We start from the raw sequence: 12046 nt of genomic DNA on the forward strand, positions 1-12046 counted from the left end.
GTATAGGGAGCGATAGACTCTGAGAAATTTAAAATATAAATGGTGATTCAATTGTTGAGGGAAGCTTAAGTATTTTCAATACAAAACATGGTCTAATATACAAGTAAGTAATACTGAAGTGTCCCATAACATGCACTCTTCTAAACGAAGAGGACAAAGGTATGACAGTTCAATCACACTATCAGCCACTTTTAACTTTTACTGGACCAAGCATATCATGTTACTTTATGATGCTGACTCAAGCTTCTGAGTTCAGATCCTTGACCCAGCTTTTAAGTAAAGAACTGACTTTGGTGCTAGAAAGCACTAGTCTGACTAGTTCTGTCCATCAGTCTCCTACAGACAATTAATCTGGGGTAATTAACAACAGTAATCACAAATAACAGAGACTGTAACAATGTGCATAAGTCACTTAGCAAAGCCTCTGGTAGATGAATGTACTTCATTCCGAAATCTGACTAACGAGAACTCAGCTCCCTTCCTGTGCCGGGCACTATAGCAGGAACGATGATCAAAGCAGCAAAGAAGACAAATCACCTGTTTTTTCGATACATGCTACCTAAGAAGGCAAACCCCAAAAACAAACAAATAAAATATACAATTAAATGTCAGTAAATGATTAACATTATGAAAAAAAGAGAACGCAATGTAAAAGGATGAAGAGGGTGACTTCAGAAAGGAAAGTCAGAGAAAGTTATAGCAATGTTAATATGAAGTAGTTCCTGACTGCTTGTCATCTTTATAGCAATAAACTCTTCTTTTTTAAGTATTTTTATTAATTCTTAAGAAGCCTTTAAACTCTTACACAACCTGAGTGGGATAATAAATCAGACACTTCTTTCTCACAATTATTTATGAATTACATAAAGCTATATAGAAAGTCAGGCATAATGGTACGATGACTATAGTCCCAGCACCCAGGATACAGAACCAAGAAAATCATGAGTTCAAGCCCAGCCTGGGAAATCTCTATTTAAAACGAAGAAAGTAAGAAAGAGAGGAGGGAAGAAGGAGGGGGGGAGGGGGAGGAGGGGGAGGGAGAGGAAGCCTCAAGGTGACTAAACAAGCCTATTATTTTCTTCATGGAAAAGTACTGAAATGCTTTAAACAATAAAGAAGACAAAATTTGGTATCTGAACTCAGGACTTTCAATATAGTTCGCAGATCACATCATAATGGCATTTAAGTACTCAGGAATTTCCTGATTAACAGGTTTGTTCATTGAATTGAAAAAGCAGAACTTTACTCCCTCCGTACAAAATACATCAAGCCAGCTATAGTGGAGAGCTTTGATCCCAGTGCTCAGGAGGCAAAGGCAGATGGATCTCTGTGAGTCTGAGGCCAGCCTGATCTATATAGAGTGTCACGACGGCCATAGCTACATAGTTAGACCATGTCTGGAAGGAAAAAGAAAAAAGGGGAGCAGAGGAAGGGAGGGAGGAAGGAAGAAAACCCTGAGAGAGGGGGAGAGAGAACCCGTAGATATACACATTCACTACAATCACTTACTTCACTTTCAGCAAAATGCCTCTCTCCTTTCAAGCACAACGAAGATCGTCTCAGTGTCTTCTCATCTCCATCATCAAAAACTATGTGAGGAAGTAAAAATGGAAGCAAACTGAGAAACTTTTTTAAGATTAACAAGTGATGTCAGAAATCCTGTGTGCAAATAGTCTCATTTTTAAGAATTACATTTGGAATTCAGTTCACATTTCATATTTTCTAACAAATGACTTTAATTATAGTTACTAGAGTAGTTTGCTGTTTCTAGCAAAACACATCTTAAATATGTATGTCTTAGGCGTGTGTGTGTGTGTGTGTGTGTGTGTGTGTGTCTTATGCCAGTGAAATGGTTCAGTGGATAAAGGTGCTTTCTGCCAACATCTAAAGACCCCAATTCACAGTAGAACAGAAAATGCACACATGCTTGCTCTCTCGCGTGCGCGCGTGCGCTCTCTCGCTCTCTCTCTCTCTCTCTCTCTCACACACACACACACACACACAGCATTTCAAGAGGAAACCATTTAAATATTCATTAATCCCTCTCAAAACGATTAAGAAAAGAAAAGCAAATCTGCTGGCAGACAACCATAGATTTACCTCAGATATGGGAAGTTCAACGAATTTAAAGACCATTTGTCCCCTCCCCCGAAAAAATACCTACATCTACATTACAGTAAGGTTCCTCAATCTGAACACTCCCCACACACAAATTTTACCAGACAAGCTGCTGTATGACAACCTTACAAAATGGGGAACTCCACCCAAGAAAGACTCCATTCCCAGATGTCACAATCAAAACTGTTTCCAGATACTGCCAAGTGTTCCTTGAGGGGACGAAACTGTGATTTGCTGAAGGTCCTACAATGTTTGCTATGACTGATGGAGGCATTAACTTACTTGACTGTGATAACTGTGTCACCACTTGAAAATTGCTGAACATACAGAACACATGTCTATTTATGTCAGGCGGTAATGGCACACACCTTTAATCCCGGCACTCAGGAAGCAGAGGCAGGCAGATCTCTCTCTGTGAGTTCAAGAACAGTCTAGTCTGCAAGAGCTAGTTTCAGGACAGGCTCCAAATCTACTGAGAAACCCTGTCTCAAAACTACCCTGCGCCCCCGAGGAAAGAAAAAAAAAAAAAAACCTTCAAGAAACCCTATATTCCTTAGAATATCCTGTACAGTTTCAAATAAAATTATCATATCTGAACTTTAAATTTTTATTACATTTGTTCTCTGACCTCTACACACGCTATAGTACACATTCTGTCTGTCTGCCCCCCCCTCTCTCTCTCACACACACACACACACACACAGTGTGACAATAAAATTATCAGAACTGAAGTTTAAATTTTTTTATTACATTTGTGTGAAAGCATGCATTTGTGTGTCCTAATTAGGGTTACTGTCACTGTGATGAAACACCATGACCAAAAATAACTTGGTAAGAAAAGGGTTTGGCTTACATTTCTAACTTATACATAATAGTCCATTACCGAAGGAAGCAGGACAGGAATTCAAAAAGAGCAGGAACATGGAGGCAGGAGCTGATACACAGGCCATGGAAGGGATGCTACTTACTGACTTGCTCCACTTGTCTTACTCAGTCTGCTTTCTTATAGTACCCAGGACACTAGCCCAGGAGTGATCCCATCCATAATAGGCTGGTTCCTCCCATGTCAATTACTAAGTAAGAAAAGCCTTACAGGCTTGTCTTATTATTTTCTTAGTTGAAACCCCCTCCTCTCCAAAGTCTCTAGCCTGTGCCAAGTTTACATAAAACTAACTAGCATAGTTATGTGTATGTGTGCAGACTTGCATGCATATACCACAGATCAGAGGACAACTTGCACAAGTTGGTTCCCTCCTTCCACCATGAGGATAACAAGGATTGAACTCTGGTTCAGGTTTGATGGTGACTGTCTTTATACAGAGGACCACTTCACTGGCCCACAGCACTAGAAGGCCGGGACGAGAGGCTTGTGAGTTGAGGCCAACTCTACACAACACACACACATGCATACAAGCGCGGTGTGCACTCGCATTCAACTTGACAAAAATTTCAAAGGATTAGTGGAAACAGTCTGACAAGGACTGGGGAAACATATTCATATACTATTGGTTATCTTCAAGACAGGCAGGCAGTTTTCACTCAAGTTAAAAAGCACATGTCCCTTCAACTTCTATTTACTCCTTCCTCAGTGCACAAGAAAATATCAGGATGATATGCACACAATAAACATTCATCTATTACTGTAACAGCAAGACTAGCAGAACTGAAAATGAGAGTAAATCTAGTCACTAAAAGAAACTCTGTTATACAACAGGTTGGACAACTAACACTACTAAACTCTGCACTTAGAAATGATGAAGATGGAGAAACAAGTTTCTTTAACATGTATGTTGAAGTGAAAATGAGAAAAATCCAACAACACACTCTATATACTAAATAATTTCAAATTATATGTACATATGACAGCTTAGAAATATTCTTTTAAGATCTAGAAGATAACCAATACTAGTAACAGCATCTATGACATTAGTTAAGGAAAATTAATCCAGGAAATCTGGCTTTATCTGCATTGTTGCAACATATATTTTACACGACTAAAAATGAATTTTTAATAGAAAATTACTGTCTTACCTACAGTGTACCAACTTGCATCTGTCAGTTTATTGATAACAGCTTCCTGATAGGCACCATCAAGATTCTTCACTTCCACAATAGCTCCCACCTAAAATATTATTTAAGTATTAGAAAAACATTTTAAAGACAAATGAACCAAAAGGCAATAAATAATAACAACAAACCTTGGTTGTTTTTTTTTTTAATGAATACATGGTGAATGAAAGAGTTACTGGTTTGATCTGTGTTGAAGATCCCTGTAGTTTCATTGACAATACTTTTCTACCTATTAACAGTGAAAATTCCCATATACTAGATAAATGTATTTAAGTATTACTAAGAAAGCACTTTTACCCCTATAGGCCTGTAAAGGGGTCTTGAGAACTCCCAGGGGTCATTACAGTGTGCTGAGAAGCACTGCCTGTGAAAATAACTGTCTTTCCTTCACCTTTCTTTCAAGAAAGCTGATGATGGACAGAGGTAATCAAAAAAGTCCTGAGCTCTCCTTAAGGGTTAGACTGTGCCACTGCTGACAAGCATTTACAGTACTTTCTATCTAATCATAAAAATGCTGGTATTTACACTTGCAAGGTTCTTACAGTGGTTATTAAACAGTCCTGATGGTAGATACCTATGGGCCAGTGCCAAAATATAGCAAACTAGATAGCAAAGAACAATGGCTTTGTCTAGGATGAGCTTGTGTACTGACAATCCAAACAGCACATCTTCTCCACCTGTAGCTGTGAACCTGTCTGAATCCTGGCACTGACATTAATGCTTGTAAAACTAGAGTAAAATTACTTCTTTTCTTCAGTTTCCTCTTCTATAGAGTTGTTCTCAAGACTAAATAAAATACTAGATGCAAAATGATTTGGCACAGCACTAGCACACATTAAGTGCTAAGTGGTAGCTAAAGTCATAACTGTATATGATTTGTCTTCTGGTCCTTGCAAGTAACAAATGGGTACATGAAATATTAAAGATGATGCCTACAAAACAGAAATGATGTGAAATTCTTTTTACAAGCCAAAAGTTAGTAATAAGAAACATTTTTATTTTTAACGGAAGAGTTTTAGAAGTCCACAGTTCCAAGTAAGATACTTTTCTCTACAAAGATCTACAAGATGCTTCTTCATTCTTCTTAGTATCCCCTAGGATTCCTCAAGCCTAAACATCGGTCAACCTCAGACATAGTGGTTTCCCAAACTCCCTACAGCTGGCTTACTGGCAAACAAGAAGGCAAAGCAATATCTATCCCACCAGTGAATGAAGAACAAATGGGTCAACCTCCCAGTTACCCGCAGAAGATTTTATCTGCCAGCAGGTGGCTCCAAAATCAAGAGTTCTGGATTTTGTCTTAATTTTCTCACATTTTAGAGCATAGCTCTTACATCTTACACCTCTTATTCCTGGAAAACCCATTCCTGCAGTAAAGGAAAACCTGTATGAAAGCAGTCACTGCCTCCTTGTTGTTCATTTTATTTTAAAACTGATTTTACTATTATTTCAGATGATTTAACAATAAGTACATCCCAATTAGGAAAAGCTATATATCAAATTAACAATGAGCCGGGTGGTGGTGGCACACACCTTTAATCCCAGCACTCGGGAGGCAGAGGCAGGCGGATCTCTGTGAGTTCGAGACCAGCCTGGTCTACAAGAGCTAGTTCCAGGACAGGCTCCAAAGCTACAGAGAAACCCTGTCTCGAAACCTCCCTCCCCCCACCACCAAAAAAAAAATTAACAATGAATAGCCAGTGAATTAAAAGGAAAAAGAACAAGTATCAGTCTCCAGTCAAAACTGAGGAAAATAATGACTCACCTTCAGTGGGCCCTTGATGTGGTCATCCTGAACCTCCACTGTTGAAGAATCATGTCTAAAGGTCACCTAGAAATTATGAATCCACTGATCAAATTCACATGTGTGCACGCACACACACAGACACACACAAAACAGTATTAGCTCATCTATGTACAAATAACACAGACTAAATAAAAATCACCTAGCCTAAATGAGACCATTTTCAAACATCAAACGGATTAATAGAAAACTTTTTTAAACAGATTTTCTTTTCAAAATGAAAATAACCACTGACAGACACAACACCTATAAGGCTGGTTGTCCTATCCATCATACTGTATTCTACCACTGATTACTTGAGCTCTACAACTTTTGTCCGTAAAATTTTAGGAAAAGAAGTAATGGTCTTAACCTATCAGTAATTGTATCATTTTGTGAAGGCCTAATTTAATAGTAAGCAGCGGCTACAAACTTGCTTTTTCTGTTGTTGTGTTTAGAATTACCACCACCACCACCACTCCTTAGACATGGTGTCTCTGTGTAGCTCTGGCTGTACTAGGACTTACTCTGTGGACCAGGCTAGACTCAAATTCAGAGATCTGCCTGCCTCTGCCTCCCGCCGCCTAGCTTTGCTTTGGATTTTTTGAGGCAACATCTCACTATGTGGCTCAATCTGGCCTCAGGCTCCTTAGTGCTTGGATTACCACACCCAATAGCCACAACAGTTACTCAGAACTAAGTATCAAATTCAAGGATCAAATTTAATATCCAACATAGTAGCTCAGAGGTAGAGTACTTAACACAGAAAGCCCTTGACTCGAATCCCCTACATGGAGAAGAGGCAGAGAATCACCCCTCAAAACTCTATTCCCCTTTTGTTGAAAACAAAACCAATAAACAGAAAGTCTAAATGGTTCAGGATGATATAATTAAAATATCATAGTGCTAAGATTCAAATATTGCTAGTCTTTCCCAGAACTTTTTATACTTTGTATCAGTACTATGGAAACCAGAGAAAGGGAAAATGGTTAAGTTGAAAAAAAAATATTTTTGGCTAGATCTCCCTATGAACCTCAGGCTATCCTGGAACTCCCTATATAGACCAGGGTGGCCTCAAAATCAGAAATCTGCTTGCCTCTGCCTTCCAAGTACTGGGATTAAAACCACGAAGGCCAGAAAAAAAATTTATTTTGCTGGTTAAAAAGCATCATAGAACCAGGTAATATAATATAATCCCAACACTCAGGGGGCAGAGGTAGGAGAGTATCTGTAAGTCCAAGCCTAGCCTGGTCTACATAGCAAGTTCCAGGACAGCCAGAACTACATAGACTCTGTCTCAACAAACAAAAATAAAAAAGAAGATGCAAAGAAAAGTACCATATTCAATACTGACATGGTTCTCTTGAGCTCTATATAAAAGAATTCTTTAAGAATTGATGCATAGCCAGGTGGTGGTGGTGGTAGGAGCACAGACCTTTAATCCCAGGTGGATCTCTGTGAGTTGTAGGCCAGCCTGGTCTACAAAGTGATTTCCAAGGCAGCCAGAGCTACACAGCAAAATCCTGTCTTGAACCCCACCCCCCTAAAAACTGATGCATTAGCATGTTCTTTAATAGAGTCTTGTGGTCAACAGGAACGGGCCAACTATGCAAAGAGATTTTTTATATATATATATACCCAGCATTCCATGCATTTCAGTGTGACAAAAAAAGCAGCATTAAGCCGGGCGGTGGTGGCGCACGCCTTTAATCCCAGGACTCAGGAGGCAGAGGCAGGCGGATCTCTGTGAGTTCGAGACCAGCCTGGTCTACAAGAGTTTGTTCCAGGACAGGAACCAAAACCACAGAGAAACCCTGTCTCGAAAAACAAAAACAAAAACAAAAACAAAGCAGCATTAAGATTAAATCTTAACACAAGAATCCCAACATCTTCAGATAACACGTGGTATGGAATAAATGGCCAAAGATTAAAGCTAATAGTAAAGAAATGTATCACCAAGTCTGCTTAAAATGTATTCTCTTTGTTTGAGACAGGGTGATTCTATGTAGCTCTGACTGCTCTGAAACTCCCTATATAGACCAGGCTAACCTAAAACCAGAGATATCTGCCTGCCTCTGCCTCTGCTTCCCAAGTGCTATGAAGACATATAACACCAACACTCCTGCCTGACTCAATAAACGGATTTTTATTCAGCCCCAGGATGGTGACAAATAACTGGGTGCTCAGGAAACAGAAGTAACAATGTCAAACAGAACAGGAAATGTCACCGTAAGAGCACCCACTTAACCACATTACAAAGCAACTCCAGGCGCCAGCGTGTGAAATGTAAGAGATGGCAGGGCCAAGATGAGCATCCTTTGGCTTCAGTTAACTTAGAGGAATTATCACATAGTTTTTAGCCATATAGAAGTCAGAATTGCTCAGGAAGCTTTAGCATATGCTTAAGAGAAACACTCAGACAGCAAGTACAGCTTCAGGGGAAATATCATACCTCTTCCACTTGGTTAATTATTCAAATCAAGGGTTGCATGGCTATCTGTTCATCTACCATGTGCACCCTCCTATCTCCACTCTCTTTGCATCTAACAGAGTACTTTGAAAGGTCACAGCACCCAGTACATTACTGGCAAGTGAGTAGGTACCCATAACCCTAAGATGTTTCACTGGTTCTTAGTTTTCACTGTCCTGAATTTTCAAATATAAAGGCATCTTTCTTCTATTAAACACACATTCATTCATTCATCTACTCATACTTTGTGCCGCTATCTTCAAACCCAGGGCCCTGCTCAGGACAGGCAGGTGTTCTACCACTAGGCTATATATCTAGTCCCTTTCTCCTGCTTTTGAAGAGAATCTATGATCTTAGGACCATGCTGGTCTCCAATTCCTAAGATGAAATGATCATCCTGCCTCCACACTGTAAATAAATGGTACATAGTTGTAACCTCACCAGGCTTATGTTAATTTCCTAAAAATGAAAAACAAATTTATATTTGTCCATTAACTAAGTCAAAACTCAAGTAGTTCAAAAAGATTTTCTTCCAAAAAGGCTGAGGGCCAAATGTCAGGTGCCATACACTTCCAAATTCCAACACTAAAAAGGTTGCAGTTTGAAGACTGCTGTGAGTTCAAGGTCAGCCTGGGCTATGTACAGCAAGACTCTATCTCAAAGCAATAGGGAAGGGAGAGGAACAAAATAAAGGATGGGCTGGGGATCTTGCCTAGTATTCCCAGGGCCCACAATTCCATCCAGGATCACAAAAAGGATGGTGAGATGATATTTTGCTATAGGAGGAAACATAGTTCTGGTTGGCTAGAAACTTGATATGGAAACCAGGCTGGCCTATGCCTCCTGAGGACTAGTATTAAAAGAATGTATCCGGCCACTGTTTTCATATAATAAAACTAAAGAATCAATTAGATGGTTTCTAAGATCTTTTCTAACACTAAAATAGTAACCCAAAAGAACCAAGTCTGCAGTGAAATTATCAGCTGTGATAAGCAAATTTTATTCCAATTTGAATATTTTAAAACCACAAATATTGTTTAGTTTAAGAATGGTTTTATAGCCACCACTTTTAAATACTCATTTTGCACAAAACTAATTTTTAGATTTTTAGACTTAAAGAATCAAATATTTAATGACTATTAATAATACTGTACCTTGACTTTGACAAGTCTTTTTGCAGTCTTGATCTTGGCTTCACAAAAGGCTCCTCTGTATTTGGCACTCACATCAGTGCCCACTGTCAAATAGGGAGGCTCATCGAGGGCCTAAAAATGCAAAGAAATAAACGTGGTTTACACTGCATAATTTTCCCCCTACCATCAGGTTTCAGAGTATATCTAATCTTGTTATAGCAATTTAAGCTATAATAATGAAGTGTACTTTAAACAAGCAATCTATAAAGTATTATGAATTAAAAAATACTATGAATTAAAAATAATAACATGTATCACAGACTAATGAAATGTACGTCATGTAAAATGAAGACATTTTTCCCTGTTAAACACATATGGTTCATAAGATCACTCACAGATGCAGCCTTCTATTTAATGTTCCCACCATCTATTCATTCATTGACTTACTAAAATATACAGTTATTATATGACCACTCAATTTGCTAGTTAGCAGATCTTAAATCTCAAAGCACAGACAAATGTCTTCTAACAGGTTACACCTTGTAGCCATCCAGATTCAGAATGGTTCTGTTCTTTACCTACAGAACTCTAAGACAGAATAAAAGGCATACATGTGTTCCCAACTATTGCTAAAAGCCACATGACGTAATCCATCCTGTACTGTCTCAAACTACTGGCAGAATGCTTTAATATAGATTCACTGTTGGTCTGTTCTTCTCTCTTAAATAATATACTGCTCACTTGTGGTTTTGATTTTACTGGTTCTAATCTGGCTGCTCTGATTTTTACAGTAGGCTGCATTTTTGCACTGGGTCTTACATTCATCAATTCCATAGTCAAAGGAAGATTATGCAATAAGCCTTTCCCCAAGTTGTCTTATAAGAAGTATTAATAGCCTAAGATGTTCACCAAAAAGAGGCAGCAACAGTTTGGAAAAATTCATTATTAAATAATCCCTCTGCCTCCTCTTTTAAAACTTCATAAGTATACTAAAAGGCCTAAAAAGCCCTACAATAAAGACAAATACTCAAAACTATCAGTCAGCATGTCCTAATCTATTTGTCCAAACCCTTTCCATCTTAATATCATTAAAACCCTCCAGAAAGCCCAAAAAGCTTCAATCCTGCCATGAGCACCGTAACTTAGGTCACCTGTAGCATGGAAACGTCAATCTAAGCTCACCCCACAATGTTTTAGCTAATGAACAGCACAGAGCACATATTCCAAAGTGACAACCAAGTGCTTGCAACTTTAAGATTTCTACAACGGCATTCACTTCTGGCTACAATTAGGCATACATGTGCTCTAGGATAGCTATGAAGGCAGCCCAACATACCAACATAATTTATAGATGAAAATATGTCAAAAAGTTGGATACCCTGATATATATTTCACGAACCTAAAAAAAATGTCTATAGCCATACTAACATCCTGAACACACCTGATCTTGCCTGATGCTGAGAGCTAAGCAGGATCAGGCCTGGTTAATATTTAGATAAGAGACTACTGGGAATACTGAATACTGTGGGCTTTAAAAAAAAAAAAAAGATCTTATGATATACAACCCAGGTGGGCAATGAAATTAAGAACCACTTTTCTCAGTCTGTCAAGTAGAAATTACATGTATGTGTCTCAAAATGTTTTGTACTGCTGTTTGTTCTTTAAAACAGGATCTCTGAACCTATGAAGCCCTGGTTGGCCTGGAAATAGCTATGTAGACTAGGCTGATCTCAAGATCACAGATCCATCTGCCTCTGCCTCCAAGTGCTGGGATCAAAGACATGACCACCATACTGAGACTGAAAAATGTTTTGTTTTTTAATAAATCTAGTGTACACTTTTAATTTTTAAAAATATTTTAGTGTGCATAGTAAGTTTGCACCACAACATTTGTGAAGATCAGAGGAACATTTGTGGGAGTCAGTTATTTTCTTCCAGCATACAGGTTCCAGATCAGGAGGCTTGGCAACAAGCATTCTTACTAATATGCTTTCTGAACTTAAAAAATGTCTACTAGTCAAGCAGTACATTTAGGCTGTAATATGAGTGAAGAACCGCTTCTTCATTGTTATTAATGTTTTAGTGTTAACTATAATTTGGTAACTTTATGTTGCTTTTTACATATTTTTATGTGTTTGGAATGCATGTATGTCTATGGACCCTATGTGTTCAGTGGCCATGGAGAACAGAAGAGGACACCAGATACCTTCAGACTGGGATTACAGACAGTTGTTGAGATACCATGTTGGTGCTGGTAGTCAAATCCCAATCTTCTAGTAGACCAGACAGTATTCTTAATCACCTCTCTATCTCCTTTACGTTGCTCTTTTAAAGTTCACAAATGTATATCTCCTACCAACCCACCTTAGCCCTCTTAAAATACCATTTTCCTTGGCCAAATTCTATACAGAATGGATTTAGTGGTTTTATTTTACAAAAAATAAGGAAAGGAAAAGGTATCGATCTTTAGTA

At 38.5% G+C, this 12046-nt stretch overlaps 1 protein-coding gene across 5 annotated transcripts in view; it reads right to left on the reverse strand.

Moving 5' to 3' along the window:
• The window catches only part of LOC121432547 (AT-rich interactive domain-containing protein 4B), a 123246-nt gene that overhangs the window by 62306 nt on the left and 48894 nt on the right, over positions 1–12046 (reverse strand). For all 5 annotated transcript variants that reach the window (XM_041630541.1, XM_041630543.1, XM_041630542.1 and 2 more), the window contains exons 3-6: positions 9596–9706; positions 5954–6019; positions 4150–4240; positions 1510–1589 (exon numbers count right to left, since the gene is read on the reverse strand). In XM_041630541.1, the coding sequence (XP_041486475.1) occupies positions 1510–1589; positions 4150–4240; positions 5954–6019; positions 9596–9706 (348 nt within the window). The remainder of the gene's footprint in view (positions 1–1509; positions 1590–4149; positions 4241–5953; positions 6020–9595; positions 9707–12046) is intronic.

This window comes from Microtus oregoni, unplaced genomic scaffold (assembly GCF_018167655.1).
Source record: "Microtus oregoni isolate MIOR12 unplaced genomic scaffold, Mior012 000035F_ref0000213, whole genome shotgun sequence".
Taxonomy (NCBI): Eukaryota; Metazoa; Chordata; class Mammalia; order Rodentia; family Cricetidae; genus Microtus; species Microtus oregoni.